Source organism: Stegostoma tigrinum, chromosome 19 (assembly GCF_030684315.1).
Source record: "Stegostoma tigrinum isolate sSteTig4 chromosome 19, sSteTig4.hap1, whole genome shotgun sequence".
Lineage (NCBI taxonomy): Eukaryota > Metazoa > Chordata > Chondrichthyes > Orectolobiformes > Stegostomatidae > Stegostoma > Stegostoma tigrinum.
Window position 1 is genome coordinate 17110602 of NC_081372.1, and position 25423 is coordinate 17136024.

General features: G+C 41.3%; 1 protein-coding gene across 7 annotated transcripts in view; it reads right to left on the reverse strand.

Annotated features, from left to right (window-relative positions):
- LOC125461445 (eyes absent homolog 1-like) overlaps positions 1-25423 on the reverse strand; it is a 263476-nt gene that overhangs the window by 27471 nt on the left and 210582 nt on the right. For all 7 annotated transcript variants that reach the window (XM_048550238.2, XM_048550236.2, XM_059652749.1 and 4 more), the window contains one exon: positions 13756-13845. In XM_048550238.2, coding sequence (XP_048406195.1) covers positions 13756-13845 — 90 coding nt within the window. The remainder of the gene's footprint in view (positions 1-13755; positions 13846-25423) is intronic.

The following is a 25423-nucleotide window of genomic DNA, read 5'->3' on the forward strand; positions in this document are numbered from 1 at the left end:
GCACTTGGCTTTTAGCTACGAGGTGTCCAAGTTTTAAGGCCAACCTAACACTTCCATTCTAGTTTACCATGTAATCCCTTACCACGTACTGACATCTCACTCTCAGCTACACACCAAGTTGCAATCCAAGTACACGGTAGGTCAACCAAAAAAGTATTGTTCAGTTCTATTATTTGGATCTACCTGATCAACTACCGAATTCCTTGATGTTACTGTGATTGCAACCTCCAGACACAAAAACTCTATCACCGAGAAGGACACAAAGTGAATTTCTGTAGCACATTTAGTAGAATGAAATATTCCCAACCACTTTACAAATGTTATCAAATAATATAAGACATTGAGTCATGTGTTGGAATATTAAATAAAGAACAGAAAGTGCTGGAGGCACTCAGCAGGTCTGACAGCAACTGCAGTCAGAGAAATGGAGTTAACATTTTGAGTCCTAGAGTCCACAGAGTGTGGAAGATGCCATTTGGCCCAAAAAATCTCCACCGACCCTCTGAAGAGCATCCCACCCAGACTCAGCCCTCAATTACCATGGCTATTCTACCTAATCTGTGTATCTTTAGAATGTGGGAGAAAACTGGAGCACCCAGCAGAAACCCATACAGACACAGGCAGAACATACAACTCCATAGGGACAGTCATTCCATGGCTGGAATTGAACCTGGGTCTCAGGCCCTATGAGGCAGCAGTGCAAATCACTGAGCCACTGTGCTGTTCACAAGTCCCATTACACTTCTTTGAAACTGAAGAGATCTGGAAATGATCAAAAACAGACCAGGTCACTGATTTGTGGAATACCTCTGCTCTCTCCATAAGAATGACCTTCACCTTCTAGTCACTTGTTAGTTCAATACACCATCTTGTTGTCATGTTAAGCTCTCTGTCCAGGCTGTTGCCGTGTATCAATAAAGTCCAATGCAAGCTGGTTCAAGTTAGCCTTTGTAGAAGTTGACTTTGGGCTCTTCGCATTCATCTAATTCCCAGCAGTACCATTTTTTAATAGGCTAGTTGCGTGTGGAGAAGGTATTCTATTTACCTCATCCTTCATACAATATAGTCCTCTTTCTTTCATTCTTTCCATGTGCAGGAGGCAGGAATTGGGCTGCACTCCTAGAATAACAGGTCTCTCTCCCGGTATCCTGTGTTTTGCGCCCACGGAATCCACAGTCCCTCAAAAAAAAACTGGAGGAAAAGAAGCCCCACTGTCTTTGAAATTATTGAAGATTATGATAGTAGCTCTGCCCATTTCCTCATCCTCTGAAGGAAGAGGTTAAGACAAATTCACGTTAGGCCTTTTCTTCCAGCTTTTGTGGTCATGTCCTCTTGTTTTATGCTCCATGGGAAGTATAAAGAACTTGTTAATTTATACTGGAACAGTTCTTCAGCAATTTAAACACTTGTCCTCTGTCCCTTCCAAACCCTTAATTGTTTCTTTGTTGAAGATAAAAACCCTGAATACTTTCAGTCCATTTTGTATTTCTTGGCTCACAGCCCAGAAATCATCCCAGTTGGTATTCATTCCACTTTTTCCGGAACAGTCTCTATGGGGATTCCTACATCTTACGGAAATCTTGAGCCTGACACAAATATTGGATTGAGTTCCTGAAATTATGAACCTATGTTCACTTATGTTTGGTGCACATCAAAAATAGCTATTAAAATTAAAATTCCTCTTGAACATTTGTAATTGGGTTAGTAATTTCTCCAAGAACCTTGGAGATTCTTGCACCAATAATTTTCTATATTTCTGTGATTTGTATCAATGAACAGTCTTCTATTCTACCATTTGGATAAAGAGCAGCAAGAGTAGAATTCAAACAGGAAATGAGTAGCACACCAGCACAGATTTCAGGTGAGGGCAAACACTGCATTTGGTAAATACAGGAATGTGTGGCCCTATCTGCAAAATATTTTCCATTACATTCCTTTGTGAATGAACAAGACATTAAAGCTGATTGCATATGACACAAGAAACCATGCAATGGACTTACAGAATGGAACAAAGTGTTGGCAAATGGATTTACATCAACTACACAATTAGAAGACGTGCAACAAATTAAACAAAGCAGTGACGCATATTATAAATAGACCAAATATTTCGAGCACAAGCGAATAAAGGGAATTCTACTAGCACAGACAGAGTAATTGTAAACAGACCACTTTCAATGTCCATACAGCATTACAAAATCTAATAGAAGCCTATAATATATTTCCAGAATAGTAAAGTGAGCACACAGAAATCACACTGTACTTGCCACTTGGAATATGGTATTCAGTTGAGACACCAGATCATTGCATTGCTTGATTTAGATCAGATACGGCAGAGAGAAGATCAATTAAAAAATAATTGCCACAGGAATACTAAATGGGGAGAGACAAAATAGTATCTAAGCTTTGCTAGGAAATGACTGCGTTTGTTGTGAGTTGTGGCAGGGGTGGTGGAGGGATTCATTGGGTGTTCTTATTTGATTTTGACAGATAAAGAAACCCAGATTTCAATATATACTACCCAAATATAACTGTAGCAATAACTAGAAATTAGAGGAAAGGAAATGTGCAGCAGGTATCATGAAAGCTATTTTTTTCCAGACGAGGAATATGAGTTGCAGAAGACAGTCTTTAAAATCAGATTGAATTTTGTTCTATGGAACATACATAACTAGTTCGAACACTGCTGCTGTCCCACTATATACTGAAAACTCAGCTTAAGTGCTACACTTTTGTAAGAAATTAGGTTGATACCAAGTGTGAAAAAGATTTTATTTCTGCATTTTAAACCCTGCTGCAGCCTTGCCCTTCCTTGCAGTAGCTTTTTCCAGCCCTCCAAGATATTTATGTCCCTACATTTCTGGTCTCCCTGATTTGCATCCCTGATTTTAATTGTTCCACCATTGGTAGTCTTGTCTTCAGCTATTTAGGCTCTGGAATTCCCTCCCTCAGCCTTTCCAGCTGCCTACTTTACTTTTCTCCTTTAACACACCCACTTCTTAAAACTTGCCTTTTTGATCATCTGACTTATGATTTCCATATGTGGCTTGGTGTCACACTTTATAATGCTTCTGTAAAGTTTCTTGGATCATTTCATTTCATTAAAGGAGTTATGTCAATACAAGTTGTTATTATTGTTGTTGCAGTAGGAAATTTGTGTTAGTAAGAGTGTGTGAAGGAAGTGACAAGAGAGAACTTCAGCAACAATTTTTACCAAATTTTGTTGTTTGCAATCCTTGTGTTGAAATTCCTTTCCTTTGAAGGTTATCAATGTGTTTCTTTTAAAACAAAATCTTCCTTTCTAAACGTCTAGCGTTTTATGTTGTGCAGAATAATTTGCTTAATGACATCAGTGCATCACCCATTATATCGTGCAGACTGCTGTCTATACAGCTGGTAGGTATAGTGGCCCTTTAAACGGCTGAGCATGATTTCAGTGGAAATATGATTCCGAATGATTTTCTTTGTGAGGCAATTGCTTCAAACGTGGCCTGATGTAGAGAGAGGTTCTGCCAACATCATATAACTAGCTTCTTAGCCTTCACCTTTCTCTGTAAGGTAGATTGGAAAGGTTTTATGTTAAGATGGGAAGGAAAAAACCACGTAAATAGGAGGTGGACACCGGTTGTATGACAATATACTTCTTTATCTCAAAAATGTACATCATTCCTTGCAGTCATGGAGTGTTTGGGTGTAATTTCTGCATTTCCATTTAAGTGCTGCAATGAAATTCCCAAAGGATTACTATTACATACTCTAGTTATTCCCATAGGAATTCTGCTGCAATGCCTGCTATTTTTGTAACTATTTCTAAGGAAAACTTTTGCAGAAAGCAAATCTCTGAATATAGATCAAGATTAGTTGATTTTCATGAAACTTCTGATTGTGGCAGATTAAAATGAATACTTTGAAAAATTTCCCATGGCTAATTTAAATTAAAAACAGTGTTCTACAAAGCTTGACTTCTTCTTTAATCTTGAATTCCTTTAATGAATCCTCCATAATGCTTTCTTCCTCTTTTGTTGACCTGTATTATGCATCACTCATTGGCCAGATGGACAAGTATGCTCCACACCCATAATACAATGTTTAATCATGAAAACATAGGTGAGAGAGACCCACGGGGATACAGTTACCAATTCTTCCCTTGTTCATCGCACTTCTTGGGGAAAAGCACTGCTTTATGCCTCTCTCTCTCTCTCTCTAAGGTCACCGCTGCATTTGGAAAAGCATCTTTCAAACAAATCTATGACCTACCATTACAAGTGACAGAAGGCCACAGCCTCAACTACCTCCAGGCTTTTTAATTGTCCTTATCTTCTCTTCCATGCCTGGCAGAGTGAGAAAGACAATGTCTTTGATACTTTTACAATGAACAGATTGAGCCTCAGTTTGATTCTGCAGCAAAATCACTTTTTGCAGCACATAGCCCTGCCTCTCACTTGCCTTCCAGGGCCAGCATTTATTATCCATCCATAATCCCAGAGGGCAGTTAAGAATCAACCACACTGCTGTGGGTGTGCATCAATTGCAGGCCACATTAGGCAAAAATGACAAACTTCCTTCCCTAAAGGAACATAAGTGAACCAGATGTGTTCCCTACACAATTGATAATGGCAACATGTTGATTACTTATTTTTGATTGAATTCAAATTTCACTATGTGCTTCAGTAGATTTGAATTCACAATCCCAGGATATTATCTTGGTGTTTGGGATTATTAGGTCAGGTGACATTACCACCATGCCGCTGCCACCCCATAGATATGATGGAGGGGAGCATTACCCCTTTCCCAAAAGACTCAAAGACCCCACTGGGTGTCACTCAGCATTCAGAGGCCTGAGCCCTATCCTCCCATTTACAGTGATTGCAGCGGGATGAAAATTTACATTTCCCCTGAGCAAAAGCCAAAGATTGTAATTAAGGAACTGAATCATCAACAAACACAACCAGTAACATGTGACCTTGCTCCTAGCCCCCAACCAAACACCCCTTCCCATCAGTCCACAAGCTTCCGAGTGACGGCTAGTGCCCTCAAAAGCAGGTTTCAACTTGATATTTTAAAAGCTGCAATGGCACATGTGTGCTCGTACAATGAAAAGTACAGAAATGTTACGATATCTATTAGTCTTTGAACAAAGTCTTGTAGTAGACATAATCGAATTGAACAACTGAATTTATGGGATGGTCCTATCCAAACCAGTAACTTTTTTTTAGAAAATCTTACATGTAAAGAGATTAACATATTTTTAAAAATGCCACAACTAAATAGAGATTAATCTGCATCCATAGATCAAATATTGCCCAACTTTTCCGTTGAGTTTAGACTCCAACCACAATTTCACTTAAAAAAAGCGATAATCAATCGACTGCTCACTTAGAACTTTTGCATTTTAATTTCCCATTTCCAGAATATGTAGGAGACTAGCTGAATCTATGGATGTTGTGGATTAACTGTGTATGATAGGCTGCGCGGCCTACCCAACTCCTATTAAGGCACAGTTCAAACTGTCTAAGCAGTTTGGTATTTGCTTGGGATCTGTGTTTTCCATTTTCTACTTTTTTTTAAAACTGATTGTTCAGTACAGGAACGTGCAACACTGGTAGCTATCACATTACTGACTTAATGAAATACCATGAAATTAACTGAGACACTACCTCAGAACCCATCAGCAGCCACTATCGGATTACTGACTAAGTGACTTGTACAGAAATTGACCGAGACACTAGTTCAGACTGGCAAGTCGGACTACTTTATTGCTACTTTTCGAGGCTTTTTTTGTTCACTTTTTTTTGTCTTAAAGCTGTGCAACTTTATTACGTAAAGCTTTAGAATGCAGATGAAATATAGGAAACATGGATACAAACTTCGTTCCCCATCCTTCAATAAATATAGTGAAGGCATTGGCTACAGAGTCACTATTTCTTTTGAATACAGAAAATTGCAGCAGCAGCCCTTTCTAAAGGTTACATTAGCCTGATCTAAATGGCCTGCATGACCTTTTCGCATGACTTATGATTTAATATGTCTGTATTAGTGGAAACAAACTGCACATGACCTACCGGGGAGGGGGAGGGATTTATTTCGTTGGCTAGACAACTAGAATGTGCATCAGTTTAATGCCAACAGCATGGAGGTTTGGGGTTTGATCCCTGTTCCAACTGAAGTAGGATCCAAGCCAACATCTCCATCCCACCAGTCAATAGAAATACATCATGCCACTGTGCTGTACTGCAATGAATAATTACTGGGCCTGTCTTTCAGTAGGATACTGAAGAAGAAGAAGACCTGACAGGTAATTCCCACATGGTGCTAGCCTCGCCTTCTTGAATAGCATTAGAATAAGTTCAGCACTTTACACTATTGTCCTGTCAATGTGGCTTGTTGATGGGAACGTAGTTGTTGAATTTGTTTTAAGGTTGTCGAATTAAATCTGAAGTCCAGAGATGTGCAGGTAGGTGGATTGGCCACACTAAATAGCCCTACAGTGTCCACGGCTGTGCAGGCCAGGGGGTGATAGGTACGGTAAATGCGGAATTGCAGGTTTAGGATGGGAGAGGGGGTGGGTTGCTCTTTGGCGGTTTGGTGCAGTCTCAATGGGCTGAATGGGCTTTATTTGCACTGTGTAGGATACTATGATCCTTCTAAGTGTGATTGACTCTTCCCAGCACGGTAACCGGTTTGAGCTTACACTTTTGGAATCAAAATGCCAACTGCAGTGCCGAAATAACTGAAAAATAACAACTGGATGGCAGCATTAATTCTGTACTTCACTGTATCTTATATCATAGACACTTGAACCTAGTCTGCTATTCAATTTAACCACAGTTAAGCTGCATCTTAATGTCAACAGATTGCTTTAGTTTTGTTACCATTCATGCTCATACTTAAGAAATACATATACCGATCTCTATATTGAATATTCAATTGACCTCCCTGCCTCAACAGTTTTTTGGAAGAAAGAGTTACAGAATTTTTGCATACTTTGTGGAAAGAAATATTTTCTGCCATCATTCAGAATGTCTTCACACTAATACTAAAGTTATGCACTCTTGCTCTGGACTCTCCCACCAATGAACACAGCCTCTCTCATAAAATAATTTAACCATCATAAATAAACACCTCAGTTAGGTTATCCCTTAATCATTTATATCAAAGGAGATGCATAATTTAGCTCTTTCAGACCTTGTGTCATTCTATTGAGTCTGTGCTGCATGCATCGAGCATAGTGCCTAGACTGTGTATTTCTATTCTATATCAGGTCTCACCACAACTCTATACTGCTGTAACTTAACTTTGATCTTCTTACATTCCTGCCCTCTTGAATTTGAGGCCATCATTCCATTTGCCTATTTACTTAATTTTAACACATATCCACTAGCTTTTAATGACTACTGTACTTGGACCTCAAAATCTCACTACTCATTCACAGTTCCTAGCTTCTCACTATTTCAAAAATACCCTGATCTATCTTCCATGAGTCCAAAGTGGAAGACACTTGTTAGACTTCAGATGGAGTACTGTGTACAGTTGTGGGTGGCACATTTTAGAAAAGATGTGAATGCATTTGAGAGAGTGAAGAAGCGATTTACAGGAGTGGCTTCAGTTATGAGAAACTTCAGTTATGAGGATAGATTGAAGAAGGTGGGACTGTTCTCCTTGGAGGGCAAGAGAAAATTTAATTGAAGTTTTCAAAATCATGACTGTGTTGTACAGAGTAGATAGAGAGAAGCTGTTTCCACTCAACAGAAAAATTGAACAAGAGACCGTAGATTAAAAGTAATATGCAAGAGGAGCAAGGGTGATGTGGGAGAGAAAAAGAACATTTTCACACAATGAATAGAGTACAGAATACACAGCCTGGAAGTGTGCTGGAGGCAGGTTCAACTCAGGCATTCAAAAAGGCATTGCATAGGGTTTTTTTTGGATAGGAATGGTGTTTGGAAATATGGGGACAAGGCAGGAGACTGGCCATAGACGAAAGAGCTCGTGCAAGCATGATGGGCCAAATGGCGCCATAATAATTCAGTGTGATTTCCACACTTTCCCACATTGAATGCCAGCTGTCACAGCTTTTCCCACTCACCAGGCAGAACTTAATGCCTGATCTGTTGGTGGGCTTGGTAATGTGTGGAGCATTTCATCAGGCAACAGGAAAAGCACGTGAATGGTCTTCCTGTCCTGCTGCTGATTAAGGTGCTCACGTGGGCAATTAAGAGACCTCAGCCTGCTGAGGGAGGGGGTGGGCGTGCTCCCAGCAACACATAGAGTACTTGCCTTGCTGAAAGCCTGAAGCCTGAAAAGCAAACGTTGATAAAGTTGCTCAAATGGTTTCCAGAGATGGTCCCTCATTTAAAGGCTCCCAGTGTCTGATTGAGGGGCTTTGTATCCACAGAGAGCCATTCCTTGCTCCCACACTGATGAACAACAGCCAGCACCTACAAAGTCTGCTTCCATTCTCCTCTCGCCATCGAAAACTGTGGCCAGTGTTTCTTTTCTGATCCTGCGTCTCTGATGTATTACCTGCAGCAGTCACTGCCTCCTTGGTGGTGCTGCTGAGCAATGACCTCTGATGCCTGTTGACCCTTGATGTTCTTATGTAATTTTCTGCTTCCATCTACACTATCTTTGTCTGCTTATTGACTGCGATCAGCAAATGTAGATTGGCAGCACTAAAGATATTCATCCAAGTCATTTGTAAATGTAGTGAAATTAGAGGAGTGGATGGGGCATGGTGGTGGTATAATAATACTGTCACAGTAAACCAGGGAGGGATGGGTTCAAATTCCATCATGGCTGATGGTGAAATTTGAATTCAATAAAAATCTAGAATTAAGAAAAACTAGGCTAACCATACCGTGTAACCACTGTTAGTTATTGTACAAACCTATTTAGTTCACCAAGATCCTTATAGAGAAGTAAATCTGCTGTTCTTACCCGTTCTGGCTTACATATGACTGTAAACCCGAGGCGATAGGGTTGACTCTTAACTACCTTTCGGGAAATTAGGGATGGGCAATAAATTCTGGTCTAGCCAGCAATGCCCAATTTCCATGAATGAGTACAAAATATACTGCACATCATTTTATCAAATGTATTCTTGATGGCAGACTTTGACTCCAACCACCACTGCAATTGTGATGTCAAACAGATATTGTAGTGGGTTGGAGGAAATATTCTGAAAATACAAATTTACTTAATCAAAAACTGAAGTTAAACTCTTAGATTTTCCATTCTTGGTAGACCATTCTTTGCCTACCTACCTTGTAACTCACCACTTAAAAGGTAGTTTCATAGAATCATAGAATCCCTACAGTGTGAGAACAGGCCAATCGTCCCAACAAGTCCACACCAACTCTACAAACAGATTCACACACAAACTCACCCGTGTACCTTATCCCTGTAACCCTGCATTTCCCACGGCTTATCCACCTAATTTACACGCTCCTGGACACTACGGGCAATTTAGCATGGCCAATCCACATAGCCTGCACATCTTTGGACTGTGGGAGGAAACCAGGCACCCAGTGGAAACTCATGCAGACAAAGGAAGCACGTGCAAGCTCCACACAGGTAGTTGCCTGAGGCTAGAATTGAACCTGGGTACCTGGCGCTGTGAGGCAGCAGTGCTAACCACTGTTTGCAGCTTTTATTTTATTGAATCATTTGCTAATGCCTCTTTTTCAGTCCTGGCTATCCAGGTTTGGCTCAGGACAGCAATAATGTGGGGAATGTCTGTTGCAATGCAAACCCATAGCTTAGGCTTCAATTCCAGAGGACATGTGAGTGACTGAGGCACTATTTCTCATTCCTGGGTGGGGGAAATGTTCATCCAGTTTTCTGAATCAATTATCATTTATAGAAACTGCCCAATTTCATTCCCATTAACTTTCTTTTTCTCGGCCTTCAATAAGCCAAGTCACAGGGGTGGCCTGGCAGATGTACAATAATGAACACAACCTCATTACTGAGACTATTTGAATTTAGTAACTAGTTCTGAATAGCAGAACCACATTTTTACTTCAAGATAAAATTGTTTATCAATAATATTGGCTTGTCACTTTGGATCTGAAGACATTTAAATAACAACTTAGGAAGCAATGGCAACAGATTTTTACTTGGACCAGTCCACCATTTGTACCTGGCACAAACAGTGAAAATGTGCAGTCATCTGACATTCATTTGCGTGTAACTTTTATTGAAGTAGAGGTTAACATGGGATTAAATTAACTCCAGTTACATGGAAAGATTGGAAAGGTTCGTACTGTTCTCTTCTGAGAATGAAAGGTTGAGAGGAGATTTGCTAGCTGTGGTCAAAATCATGAAGAGTCTTGACAGAGCAGATGGTGATAAACTGTTCCCATTGGTGGATGGATCGAGAACCAACAAGTATAGGTTAATGACAGTTGGCAGAAGAAGCAATTGTAACGTCAGGCAATATGCCTTCATGCAGTGAATGGTTAGGCCCTGGAACACACTGCCTGACAGTGCAGAGAAGGCACTCAATTTAGGGGTGCAAAACTGAATTGGATCACTTTCAGAAAAGGAGCACTTTGCAGGGCTAAAGGAGGGGGGGGGGGGTGTTACAGGAGTGCATGAGGTGAATTGCTTCTTTAGAGACCTGCACATTCATGACGTGCCAGTGGCGCTGTCACTATTCTATGACTTTATGACTGAGGAGTGAGAATCTGATGGGTCGAATGGTAGCTATAAGATTTTATAATTCTATGCTTTTATGATGCATTCACGTCTAATGCAGACATCAGAGAAGCCGTACGGGATGACCAAGCACTGAACTATTCAGATGCAAATAAATTGAAAAAGTTTAGCACCTATTTCACCACTCTATTGCACCCACTTTCTTAACGCTCAAGGCAGAGAAAAATTGTTCTCTTGTCTCTTGAATGTCTCTGAACTCAGCATGTCAAACATACTTGATGAAAAGCGGATGGCTCTCTTGCTGAAGGACCTTTGCTCTCTCACTGCCTTCTGCATGGTCTTGTTGCAGCAGACTTAACAGGTGGCTTTGAAATTAACCTGTGCCTCCCGCAAATAACCATCTACAAGTTAAATTCCAAGTGAACGGGATTGTCAGCTCTGTGCTGAAAAGGTTGCCTTTCAATCACACTAAATCCCTTTATGTAAGCATTGACCACGTTTACAAAAGCACAGAGAAGTACTTAGCAAAGGAGGCTTGAACGCTGCTTGGGAGGCAATTAAACTCCTGCATCTGATTTTCTCTTCCTTCCCTCTGTCTTTTCTCCCATGTAATTAGGTTTGGCCGCTCTGACACATTGCCACTTCTGTTCTCAGCTTAAATATATATATTTTCCTCTTCACTGCACCAAGCCTATAAAGATTTGTCATTAGCAAATGGAGTTCTTAATTATCTGAATGAAGGGACCATGTTAGACATATTTTCTCCAATAACCACAACAAAGCATTGTTCTGTGTTCTAGTATTAATTACATTTTTTCTTCAGCCTCACTGAAGGGCTAACTTCCAAATATGTTTAACAAGAGTCTTTCCATGCTGCATGATTCTATGACTCTTTAACTCCAACAGCCCAACTATTACTGATATGGAATCATTTAACAATAAACTTCATGGTAGGATCCCTGCAATTACAGAATAATTGACAAGGCTGTACAATTACAAAACAGAACAGCCTGTTCTAAGAAGCACATAGCATTTTTGAAAAGTAAGCATCACACACTCCATAAGGGAATATGGCCTGAGTTGCTTTATTTGAAAGTTATTTTATTTGATAAAGCCGCGCCTTTAAAAATTTGTGACATAACCTGCCATAACAACCCTGCAAAACTCTAGAAGCTGAACATTACATGTAGTCACCAGTTGGGCTTTCAGTGGGCAGAGGCAGCAGAATATAGATTGGTTAGCTCATCGCCATTGTACACACCTCAAAGCTCACTCCATATCACAGACAGTGCGTGGACATTGAAATTGTTTTGTTAAAAAGCATTTTAAATGATGGGTAAGGAGGGAGTACTATCTTTGGGTCACTCCCCAATTAGATAGTAAACTGCCTTCTACTCATATATACTTTAGAATCCACTCCACCAACCACCTCCCAGAGGTGCCAACAGGGTCCTCCGCCCAAAACCTCCCAAATTGCTACCCCTCCAGGATTTGTTGGGTTAGTCTCCTGGTCCTGTTTGCAGTATCAGCAGCAGCTACGAATGAGTTCCGGTGCTGTTGGAGCTGACAGATAATTAGATGGGTATTCCTTTTTGTGAGGGGCCGAAGTCACGCTCTGCTTCAATTTAGCCCACCATGCATTTTATGTCTGTGGGATAGGCTTCTTACTGGGCTGTCAGTTTGCTGGCAACTTTTCTTCTGGTGGAGTTGGGGTACAGATGGGTGCTCTGTGCTCGCTGCCACCCTGACCCTCACATGTTTCTGCCCTGGAGCTCAATGTTCCTAAGGACATTTTCTCTTCCCTATGGCTTCCCTAAGGCAAACTGAGCTCATATTCCCTCAACCATTTTAACCTGAATGCCCTCTATGCAAATATACTCTTACAGTGCTGATCAAAACAAACACAGTTTTTCCTTAAAATGACTTAGAGTCTTGAAAACATTTCTTCCTTATATCTGGCTTGAAATACAACTTTATTGAATATGATGCCAAAAAATTCAAGAATCTGTACTTATCTGATAGGACAAGAAGCTTGCTAAACAAACATCCATTTATGTGCAAGAATCGTGATGAGGAACATTGAGCACTAGCATTCTTGGGTCACTTTATCGTGGTTGGATTCTATCAGATATGCATTGTGCAATAAAGGTGAGGATTATCATGTTACTTAGTGAGGAAATTCCTCAAAAAATTATGGACAGGAAATGAGTTTGGATTACCGGCGTCTTTTTGTATATACATGTCTGATGTTATTTGAATGGTAAAATACGTCCAAAGGCTCATAAACTTCTGATCCAAGTAGACCCATCCAGTCCATTTAATTTGATCAATAGCATTTAATTCACACAAACACACAGAAGTATAAATAACCAAACGCATCAACACAGCTGCAGAACTAAAGCAGTGATTCACTGCAAGTGAATGCAGCTCAATGGGTAAAATGTGCCACCAGCTGCCCTAGATGAGTCCCTAATTTTTCTGAGGCCTGCACTGACCTCAGCTGATGCGATTGTTGTAGTACTGCAGTGAACAAGAAAGGCAGCGATCAGCCAAATTTGCCATGCCTAACAATATCCAGTGCAAATATGCAGATATTAGTCAAAACCATCATTAGACTCAGAGAGTCATGAAAATCAGCATATTGACCACCTTCTAAACACCCCACCCAATAATCAGACTCGCAACTCTCAACTGAACAGAAGGCTGGATGGTGTGGACAACACAAAACTACCTGCATGGCTCAGAACTAATTTCTACTATCCTTGTTGCCTCATGAACCCACCCAAATTTAGTTGATTTCCTTTCTAATATTCTTTTTTGTAGTTACATGTGAGACACTGACACTTAAGTGAGATATTGGAGGCCTGTCACTGCCCGTGAGGCTTGACCAAGATTAACAGTCTTCAGGAAAAATGAAAAGAAAATCAGTTTTAAAATTGTGCATTGAAAATAAGCTGAATAGAAATAGTTTCATTTTGAAAGATCGTGTTGTCATTGACATGTATTTCTGAAACTATTTTGCTGGACAGTTATGAATATGCAGGAATTTTGAGACATTCAATGATTGATTTATTTTGTTTACATAAAACTTCTTCTTACCTCTAAATCATTGAAGAATAGGTGCATATCAGCCAAATTAAAAATCATTTCCTCCATTCGTAACCCAAGTGACACTGCAGTGGGTGTATCCTGGAAAAAGAAGGGGTAGACTTAAGTCAAAGCAAAACACTCTGTCTACCAGAGATCTGAAATAAAGATCAGGACCTGAAATATTCACCTTGTTCCTCTGTCCGCAGATGCACTCAGTCCTGCTAGGCACTTACAAGTGAATATGAGATAATCTAACCAACGGCCTTTGACATTCAATAGGGTCACCATCACTGAATCCCCACTATAAACATCCTGAGGTCTATCATTGCCCAGAAACTCAACTGGACTTCTTATATAAATACAATGGCTACAAGGGCAGGTGAAAGGCTGCAGCAAGTAACTCACCTCCTGACTCCTCAAAGCCTATTCACCATCTATAGGACACAAGTTAGGAGAGTGATGGAATAATCTCCACTTATTTGGATGAGTACAGCTCCAACAATGCTCAAGAGCTTTGACACTATCCAAGACAAAGCAGCCCACTTGATTGGCACTACATCACAAGCATCCACTCCCTCCACCACCAATTCTCAGTAGCAGCAGTGTTTACTATCTATAAGATGCAGTGCAGAAATTCATCAAAGATCCTTTGAGAGCACTTTCCAGGCCCATGATCACTTCTGTCTAGAAGGGCAAGGGCAGCAGATACACGGGAACATCGCCAGCTGTTCCCCTCCAAGCCACTCACCATCCTGACTTAGAAATATGTAACTGTTCCTTCACTGTTGCTGGGTCAAAATCCTGGAATTCCATCCCTAACAGCATTGTGGATCAACCTACTGCAGATGGACTACAATGGTTCAAAAAGGCAGCTCACCACAACTTTCTCAAGGGCAATTAGAGATGGGAAATAAATTCTGGCTAGCCAGCAATGCCCACATCCCATGAATGAATGATGAATAAAAGGAGGAAACCAGTAGTGAATGGAAGGACAAGGGAAGGTTGCAGGAGGTGGGGTGACTTTGGCAGTCATCACTATTGTGGCCACTACAGGGGGCTGTGTAGCACAATGCATTACCAGACTTTAGTGACGAAGCTCAAGAAGAAAGGAGGATAGTTGGAATTGCAGTTTGAGGTGGTGGGTCTCAAGAGAGGGGCTGGTCAGGGGCAACAACCTAAAATGGGACATGGAGGCTCAAGGGGGTGGGTACCTGATGACCAGGCTGAGCGTGCTCTTTCAGAATAAGGCTCCCGACCTGAAACGTCAACTTTCCTGCTCCTCTGATGCCAGGCCGACTGTGTTCCTTCATTTCCACACTGTGTTATCTCTGACTCTAGCATCTGCAGTTCTTACAAGCTCTGAATATTGTCCTGATACAGGTTCACTGCAGCTGTCACTGAAGGATCCAGCCACAGGAGGTGTGATAGTCACACTGGTCACCTTGGAAAGAAGGTGGAGGGAGATGGAGCAAGTGCACCAACAGGACCCTGAGCAGGAGTAGCCTGACATGGAAGCACAGGAAGAGGTCTCAGCTGAAGGGCTCCTCAGGATGTGATAAGTCACCTGTTTGAGCAGGGCTCAGTGATAGAACAGGTCTACATATGTCCTGGGATACCGTGACTGAACTGTTCAAGTTACTGGGTAGCACCAATGTCCAGAAGGAGTGGGTGACCTTCCTGATGATCAGGATGGTGACGGCTTCATTGAACATCTTTGCCATTGGTTGCTTCCATGGATGCCAAAAGGGACCTCTGTGAGAGCTTTGAATCATCCGCCCACGAGACGGTAACTGATGCGTCATACCAGTTCATTTCATTCCCCTGTGGTGAGGTCAGTGCTATAGCCTGGACAGTAGAGGTCAACAACATGGGTTGCCATCAACTACAAACACAATGTGCTGACAGGGCTGTCAACCCAGCAGATGTTGCTAATGGAAAAGGGTTTTTCTCCAGCAATGTGCAAGCGATTGTGATTACTGATTCCACTTCTCAGAGATTTGCGCCTGGAAGCCTGGGAGCCACCGCGACTTGTGTATCCTGGAGAACTCTCATGTTCCTGCTGTATTTGAGGATCTCAACACCAACAAGGCTGACTGCTGTGGTACAAGGGCTACCTACTGTGACCATGCTGGATGACACTGTTGTACTACACCCTCAGTGAGGTGGAGCACAGGCACAATGCAGCCCACCCTACGCTCAGGGCTTTGGTGAACTGGACAACAGGGTTCCCAATGTTGAAATTCCACTGCCTGGGCAAGTTTGGTGGTGTCTTACACCAGATACCAAACAGGGTGTGCTGCATTATCTCGGTATGTTGTGCTCTGCACAACTAGAGCAAATAATGAATGGATGCAATGGATGTTGAGGAGCTGGGAGACTGGGAGAAGTTTGCTGAGGAAGAGAATGAACATGTATTTCAGCAAGGCATTTGGTAAGGTTCCCCACGGCAGGCTCATTCATAAAGTCAGGAGGTATGGGATACAGGGTGATTTAGCTGAATGGATTCAGAATTGGTTGGCTGACAGGAGGCAGAGAGTGGTTGTAGATGGTAAGTATTCTGCCTGGAGGTCAGTGCTGAGTGGTGTCCCGCAGGGCTCTGTTCTTGGGCCTCTGCTCTTTGTAGTTTTTATAAATGACTTGGATGAGGAGGTTGAGGGGTGGGTTAGTATGTTTGCTGATGACACAAAGGTTGGAGGTGCCATTGATAGTATCGAGGGCTATTGCAGGCTTCAGTGAAATATTGACAGGATGCAGAGCTGGGCTGAGAAATGGCAGATAGAGTTCAACCTGGATAAATGCAAAGTGATGCATTTTGGAAGGTCGAACTTAAATGCTGAATTTAGGATTAAAGGCAAGATTCCCGGCAGTGTGGAGGAATAGTGGGATCTTGGTGTTCAAGTGCATAGCTCCCTCAAAGTTGCCATCCAAGTGGATAAGGTTGTTAAGAAAGCATATGGTGTTTTGGCTTTCATTAACAGGGGGATCGAGTTTAAGAGCCGCGAGGTTTTGCTGCAGCTCTACAAAACCCTGGTGAGACCACACTTGGAATATTGTTTCCAGTTCTGGTCACCCTATTATATGAAAGATATGGAGGCTTTGGAGAGAGTGCAAAGGAGGTTTACCAGGATGCTGCCTGGACTGGAGGGCTTGTCTTACGAGGAGGGGATGACTGAGCTCGGACTTTTCTCTCTGGAGAGAAGGAGGAAGAGGGGTGACCTGATCGAAGTGCACAAGGTAATGAGAGGCATGGATAGAGTCGATAGCCAGAGGCTTTTCCCCAGGGCAGGATTGACTGCCATGAGGGGTCATAGTTTTAAGGTGTTAGGAGGAAGATATAGAGGAGATGTCAGAGGGAGGTTCTTCACCCAGAGACCTGTGAGCGCATGGAATAGTTTGCCAGTGGTAGTCGTGGAAGCAGAGTCATTAGTGACATTTAAGCGACTGCTGGACATGCACATGGACAGCAGTGAATTGAGGGGAATGTAGGTTAGGTTATTTTACTTTTGGATTAGGATTAATCCACGGCACAACATCGTGGGCCGAAGGGTCTGTACTTGCTGTACTTTTCTATGTTCTATGTTCTATGTTTGCCAGAGGAACATCACTTTGTGCATAGCAAAGTGCAATTGGGTGCTACAAGCCAGACAGGACTTAATTGTGCCCCCTAGTCCATTCTTCTTTTAGTCCCAACACCACCCACCACACCCCCCCGCAATCCCTGCAACAGCCCTACGGCACCTTCCCCTGCAACCAGCAAAGGTGTAACACCTGCCCATTCAGCTCCCCCTCCCCACTATCCAAGGGCGCAAGCATACCTTCCAGGCGAAGCAGCACTTCACCTGCACTTCCCAGAATCTAGTCTACTGGATTCACTACTCACAATGTGGTCTCCTCTAGATTGGGGAAACGAAGTGTAGACTGAGTGACTGCTTCTCAGAATATGTACGTTCTACTCGCAGAAAAGACCCTGAGCTTCCAGATGCCTGCCGCTTTAACACACCAGCTTATTCCTTGGCTAACACCACTGTCTCTAGCTTGCTGCAGTGTTCCAGTGAAGCTCAACAGACGCTGGAAGAACACCTCATTTTCCGCTTGGGGACCCTGCGGCCCTCCAGATTCAATATCAAGTTCAATAATTTTAGGGCCTGAACTCTCTTATGTCCTAAGCACCTATCCACACACCAGGCCTTGTTATTACATAGCCTGCCATAACACACTACATATTGTTATCGACTATTAGTGCCCATTAACAGCTATTCATCTTCCTAACCAGATCATTATCAAGTGTTTTGTCTGTCCAGCTGTTCTTCTCACTTCTGGTGCTCTAAGCCTACCTATCATTTACTCTTACCCCTTCCCCTCACCATTTCTGCTGCATATAAACCAACATTTTCTCGCTGCCATCAGTTCTGAGGATGGGTAACCAGACCCGAAACACTGATTTTTCTTCACAGATGCTGCCATATCTGCTGAGTTTTCCAGCAATTTCTGTTTTTGCTCCTGATATACAACATGCGCAGTTCTTTCAGTTTTTATTTAGAACTTAATTGAATCCCAGTTCCAGCAGATGAGAGCTTTGTGCAGAGATCACTCATTGACTGTAAAATCATTGTTGTAACATGCAAGTAATTTGTTTTCATTCCGGGAGAGAAGCGCAGCTTCTGTTTGCTTTCTGTTCACTTTTGATGTTTGCAAATACAGATAATCTTTTGCATTGTTTGAAGGCTCACCAGTCAGTAACAGTTCCCCCACTGAACAATAAGATACTAGTCTACAGTGAGCAGCGGCCATGATGCAGGGAGGGTGGTAAGATGTGATGCAGCCAAGGACAGGTGTCTGGCCCGATGGCTAAACAGAATTCTGACTTGAAGTCACTGTAGTAGAGTTTCTCCACTCATCAATAGAGATCATCAATAAAGTCATCCATGGATATTCGTGGATACTGACCACTTCTCCTAAATCTTGTTCATTCAAGTATTTTATTAGTTCTGAGGTTGAGATAAATCACAAATGTTTTCAATAAGTCTTCAAAAGAATCTGATGCTTTTCTTACCTCTTGACAAGTTATAATGGCATAAACTATACTGCCAGTTTTTATGTAAGTGTAATTAACTGTTCGGCTATTAAATTGGTACCTAATTTTGAAACTGTTTTGTATCTCCCAAGTTGTCTTCTCCAAGGCGTCCAATTCTGTGCTCTGTTTGGCCCATCTTGAAATCAATTTTCCTGGAAATATTATTTGATGACACGTCTTCCTAATGTGATTATATATTTTGCTTGTTTAATAGACCTCTATTTCATTATTGTAGCAGTTTTGCACTTCTTCGTTACCACACCAGAGGATTTCCAACCTTTCTGCAGCTGAAGCAAAAAGACCTGCTGAGCTTTTCCAGCAACTTTTGTTCTTCTTCCTGTCAATGCTTTTAATCAATCCCATCATATTGCTTTAATTTCTGGCTTCTTGACATCCTCACGATTGCTACTTTGAATTGGTGTTTCTGTTTTAGTCCTTTAATTCAGTTTCTGAAGCCATGAGTCTTGATTCCATTTGCTTTAGAGGTGATACTTGATCTGAGGTGTAAGTAACTTTTTAAAATCCTCCACTTCCACCATGGATTGCTGCACCTTCATAAAACTTCCTCTGGTCCACCAGGGATTTTAAGCTTTATTTGTGGAAACACTGATGTATGTTTGCTCACTGCTAAACTCACACTCAAACTGGTCCCGCAGACACCTCTGTGCAAATCAGCTTTTATCTGTTTTGGAATTATCATTCACCTTTCTTCTATGGTTCTATAGTTCTCCTACAGTTTCTCACACCGATGCAATAGTCAAGAAGGCACAACAACACCTCTTCTTCCTCAAGTGGTTCAGGAACTCTGGCATGTCCATGAGGATTCTCAGCAACTTTTACAGATGCACCACTGAAAGCATACTGTCCAGGTGCATAATGGCCTGGTACAGCAACTGGTCTGTTCAGGACTGTAAGAAACTACAGAAGGTAGTGCGCATGGCCCAGACCATAAGGGAGGCTACCCTCCATCCATGGACTCATATTTACATGGCCTATTGCCGCGGAAAGGCTGTCAACATCATCAAAGGCCCACCACACCCTGGTAATGATCTGCTACAAACTATTTTGTCAGGCATAAGATACAGAAGCTTGAACACATGCATAGCAGGTTCAGAAACAGTATTTTCCTGGCTGTTATTATACTGATGAATGGACTCCTTGACTTCAAATAATGATGATCCTGCTGATTAAATACCGAAAGAACTGCAGATGCTGTAAATCAGGAACAAAAACAAAGTTACTGGAAAAGCTCAGCAGGTCTGGCAGCATCTATGAAGGAAAAGACAGAGTTACCGTTTCGCGGTCTGGTGACCTTTCCTCAGAACCGGCCTACACTGGGTCTGCTCTTCTCCAGTTTCTACAGCAGTTGTCTCCAAATGGTTTGATTTCTCAAAAAATATCTTGAACAACTGAGTTCTACCCCCTGCTTCACATTATCCTGAGCATCCAACGCCCATTCACTGCAAGCAACACTGAATTTCTCTTTCCAAACTAGGCAAACTGTCTGAGGAGAGGTGACCAAAGAACAATTAAATTTCACGTAAAGTGGATTTGAAACAGGTATGTTCATTTTTAATCATTTTTGGAACAGGCTAAGTGTGGAGCTTGTCACTGCTTGTTGGTAAGCTGCTGTAAGCTTTAGGAAACAAGTCCATTTGTCAGGTTTGTCGCTCTCCCTATTGGGTGAGTGCAGCAGCATTTTTTGGGAGGGGATGAGAAAGGAGTTAGAATATTCCCACTTTTCATGTTTAATATTTTCATTCCCTTATGTGATAATTATCACTCAGAGAACTTCACCTAGGTATTTACTGTCAGTTTGATCTTAGCCCTCAGAAAACTTGGCAATGAATTAAAAAGATGTTCAACATGGTTTATACCGGATTTTGGATTGTCCTGTGGGCTTCATGCCTCAGAGGTTGGTATCAGATTCTCTCCACACAGTATAGAATTGACCCTTCTGAGCACCTTATTATAACATTACAGAAAACCCTTTTTTAGATACTAGGTGATAGAAAACATATTTGGGTGGTAAGTTAACTTTACAATCAAAGAGTTCATATCGTATAGAAGTATATTGCGTGGGGACAGGGAATGCAAATCATGTTTTCCCTGACTTTAAGGCAGCCACAGCTTGACTCAGAATTACAGGAATAATAATAAGGTGAAATATGTTCCTGTTTAAAATTTTTAAACCTACATTTTAATTTAAGCAGTTGAGATAAAACCCTACACTGTGCAGATTAAAGACCCAGGGCTTGTCACAAATATAAGAATGTAATAGTTGTCAAAGTAATCTTGTTATACTTAGAGTTCATGACCTGGATTTTACTCTCAGGAACATGGTCAATAAGTCTCCAAGTGTTTCTTTTCTCATGATATCTCTCAGACACAGATGAGTCCTAACAAGTTCATTGACTGAGTGGTGAGTGAGGTAGCGTCTTAATAAGTAAAATCATTTTCTGTGATTCTTATGTCTCTCATTCCCAAAAATGCCTGAAGGGATCTTACACATGCACCTTCGTTACTTGATTAAAAACAACCATAATTTCAAAATCTTCTTTTAAATCTCCCTTTAACCTTATTTGCTTTAAGAAGAATAATCAACTTCACTAGTCTCTGCATACCTGATTCCTTTAACTCCAGTATCATTTTGGTAACTCTCCTCTGCACTCTGTCCAAAGCAATGCTATCCTTTCATAAGACATGCTGCTTGGCCTGCTGTGTTCATCCAGCTCCACACTTTGCTATCCTTTCATAAAGTGCTTTGTCCAGAACTGGATATAATTCTCCAGCTGATGTCTAACTGATGTTTTATCAAAGTTTGGCATCACTTCCTTGTTTTAGACAATTTTGTGCTCTTTCAAACATGGCAAGGAAACTCTGCTTTTCTTAAAATAAAAGTGTTTATAATCTTGTATAAAGATTTCAAAATGTATAATTAAGATTATGTTGTATCACTTGCTAATTGTTACAAATAATCAACATTTCACAAAAAATTTGTATCCAAGTACGTGTGTAATAGGGAATGCAAATAGAATATTGGCCTTCATTTCAAAGGGAATGTAGTATAAACATTTTGCTAAAACTAGACGAGCTACGAATCAGACCACAACTGGAATACTGTGAACGGTTTTGGGCCTGTTATGTAAGGAAAACATACTGGCATTGGAGGCAGTCCAGAGTAGGTTCACTAGGCTGATACTGGATATGGAATGACTATCTTATGAGGAAAGATTGAGTAGGTTAGGTCTATAGTCATTGAAATTTAGAAGAATGAGAGGTAATCTTATAGCAACATACAAGATTCTCAGGGGACTTGACAGCGTAGAGGCAGAGAAATTGTTTTCCCTTGTGGAAGACTGAAGGACCAAACAGCACAATCTCAGTATATGGAGTCTCACAATTTAAGATGAGGAGGAATATATTCTCCCACACAGTAGTGAATCTGTGGAATTCTCTACCACAGGGGCCGGGTGAAGTTGGGTCCGTAAGTAAATTCAAGGCTGAGGTAGGCAGATATTTTTAATTAGTTGAGGAATCAAGGATTGTGGGGGGAAAAGCAGTAAAGTGGAATTGATGATTATCAGATCAGCCTTGATTCTAATTGGATGACTGAATGGCTTACTTCTGCTACTATATCTTACTGTCACTGGGTGAGCCCGCAACCAGAATGGTCAGAAGTGAAAAAGAAGGACTTTTCACTTTCCTTGACTAATAAAGCTGAGGAACCTATTATTATTTAACAATTCTCTGCTGTTGAATCTCTGACCAACAACATCTTCTTATTCATTCATGAGACATGGGTATCACTAACCGAAGTGGCATTTATTGCCCATCTCTTATTGCCGAGTGGGCAGTTGTGAGAGTCAACCGCATTGATTTCGTCTGGAATCAGATATAGGCCTGACCAGGTAAGGGCGGCAGTTTCCTTCCCTAAAGGACATTAATGAACCTGACGGGTTTTTCCTGACAATCATCAATCTTAACTTCTCATTAGGATGTGATTATAAATAAAAACCTCTGCCAGATTGCTTCAAAATAAATCAGTATAAGTTCCTTTTTAACAAGTGTGGATTATTGACAATAGAGCAGTTCAATGATTATAATGTCCTTTGCAACCATAATAAAATTAATATGATGCATTAAGGAAACAGGATTTTGTGGCTCTAGAATAAGTAAAACCCATGTATGTTTTCAGGCTTTTAGCAATCCCCAACATTGAGTTTAGTTTGAGTCCACAGTGTAACAACAGATTCAGAGACAGAAATCACAGGCCTTACATTGGTCCTGGCTTGGGGCACCAGTTCCAATCCAGATCCTAATTTGAACACAGCAGCTGTGCACTTGATCCAACTGCAGCAGGTCCCCTAGAGCACTGGGCCCGAGACATGACTTAGCCTCCTATCCCGGGACCGGCATAACCTTAATCTTAAGGACTGAAAGACCGACATGGAATGACTTACTCAGCCTTAAAAAGTTGAAACAAGTCCTCGCACTTTGTAAACCAGGATAGCTCCTAGTAATGATTAAACAAAGACACAGCCTGCAGCAATTAATAGCTGAGAATCATTCATTTGTTTTCTTCTAAAAGAATTCTTCACAGTAGGGACAGACAGATTGATTTAAAGACAAGCAATTGTGGAATTCCAGAAATAAATGAGTTTCTGTGATCGCAGAAATGACGAGTGGATTGTTTTGCCCTGAACATTTTCTAACAGTTAACTCGGAAAGGCAGCTCTTTACTCTCAAAATATACACTCTGCATTGCTGCAGTATTCAAAAGGGTGAAGTTTAACACATGGCCATCTGCTTTGCACCAAAACATTGGTGCTGGTGCTGCATTTTAGTCATTCCATTGATACTCAAGACCCATGTATTTCCATATTTAGAGATAATGGGAACTGCAGATGCTGGAGAATTCCAAGATAATAAAATGTGAGGCTGGATGAACACAGCAGGCCATGCAGCATCTCAGGAGCACAAAAGCTAGTCAGGTTTGTAAATGGCCATCAGCTTGCCCACCTGAAACCTTGGATGCAGGTTCCCTGTACATAGTTTGAGCATAGCTTAGTTGCACCATTTGCTTGTCAACATTAAATTCGGGATGAGTAGAAATTTCTTCCACTTGCGACTGAAGCAGCTGCCTGATATTGCATCTCGCTAAACTGTTTTAAGCTTTTGGTGGAACTAGGAATTTCAAAATGGGAGAGGCAGAAAAGAACAGGATTTTAAGGAACAAGAATAATTTTGATTGCTGGCTGTTAGATGCTGAATTAGGCTTTTTAAATGGAGCCTTTGAAGATGGCAACTGGACACCAATCTGGAATTTGGTCATTGAAGCAACTCAATGTAAAGAGAGAGTAGATGCTGAATGGCCTTCACTAAAGGAAGTTGTCCAAAAGACAGAAAAACAAACAATGAGATCTGAAAGCCAAAATCAGGAGGCACTAATTAAATACGTCATGATGATATTTAATTTTTTTCCCTTATAAAAAGGGACAATAGTCTAAACTGATACTGAGGAAATACAAGTATTACATTAAATTTATTGCATTAATAGTTAAACTCCATAACACAACATAGAACAGGCCAGGAGAGGAACAAGTCCTTTAGCTCACCATATCTATGCTGACCATGATGCCTTTCTAAACAATTCCCTTCCACCTGCACATGGTCCGTATCCCTCTATTCTCTGCCAGTTCACATCTGTCTAAATGCATCCTAAATCTTGCTTTAGTATCTGCTTCTACCACCTCACCGGCAGCACATTTCATGCACCTACCACCTGCGACATAGAAAACCTACCTCATACATCTCCTTTAAACATTGCCCCTCTCATGGTACACCTATGCCTCCCACTCTCATTTTTGACACTTCCGCCGTGGGAAAAAGACTCTTGACTATCCACCCTATCTATGTCTCTCAAAATTTTACTTGTATCAAGTTGCCTCCTCAACCTCCGAAACTCTAGCAGAAATAATCCAAGTTTGTCCAACTTCTCTTTATAGTTAGTGTACTCCAATCAAGGCAGCATCCTGGCAAACCCTCTCTAAAGCCTCTGTGTCCTTCCTATAGTGTGGTGACCAGAACTGCACACAATCCTCTAAGTGTAGCCTCACTGACATTTTGCACAGCTGCAACATAATCTAACTGTGGATATCATTTGAGTAATATTTTCAAATTTAAACCTAATTATTTCAATACAAATGATGTATAGATAACAGGGCAAGTGATGTGTTGCAGCAGTAGCATGTGGGAACTGGCGTACGTTTGTGTGATTCATGGCAACTCCATCTCCAATAAAAGCTAGCAGTTCTAGAGGATGGATCAGCAAACTAACCACAGCAAGTAGTGCAGGGGACATTCAAGCTGGGGTTTTGGGGAACAAACTAAGGAATGCAGCAACAAAAACAGAAGTTGCTGGAAAAGCTCAGCAGTTTTTTTATGTAATGCAGTGATTCTGCTCTCTATAACTAAAAGCATGAGCCACAAAGGCCGTGTTTCCTGTCTGGTACCTGGATTAAAGATATCTTCTCAGGACTACTGAGGCACTTGGAGTGGGAAGGGAAAGATCCAGTATAAGTTGTCCACAGGGGTACCAGT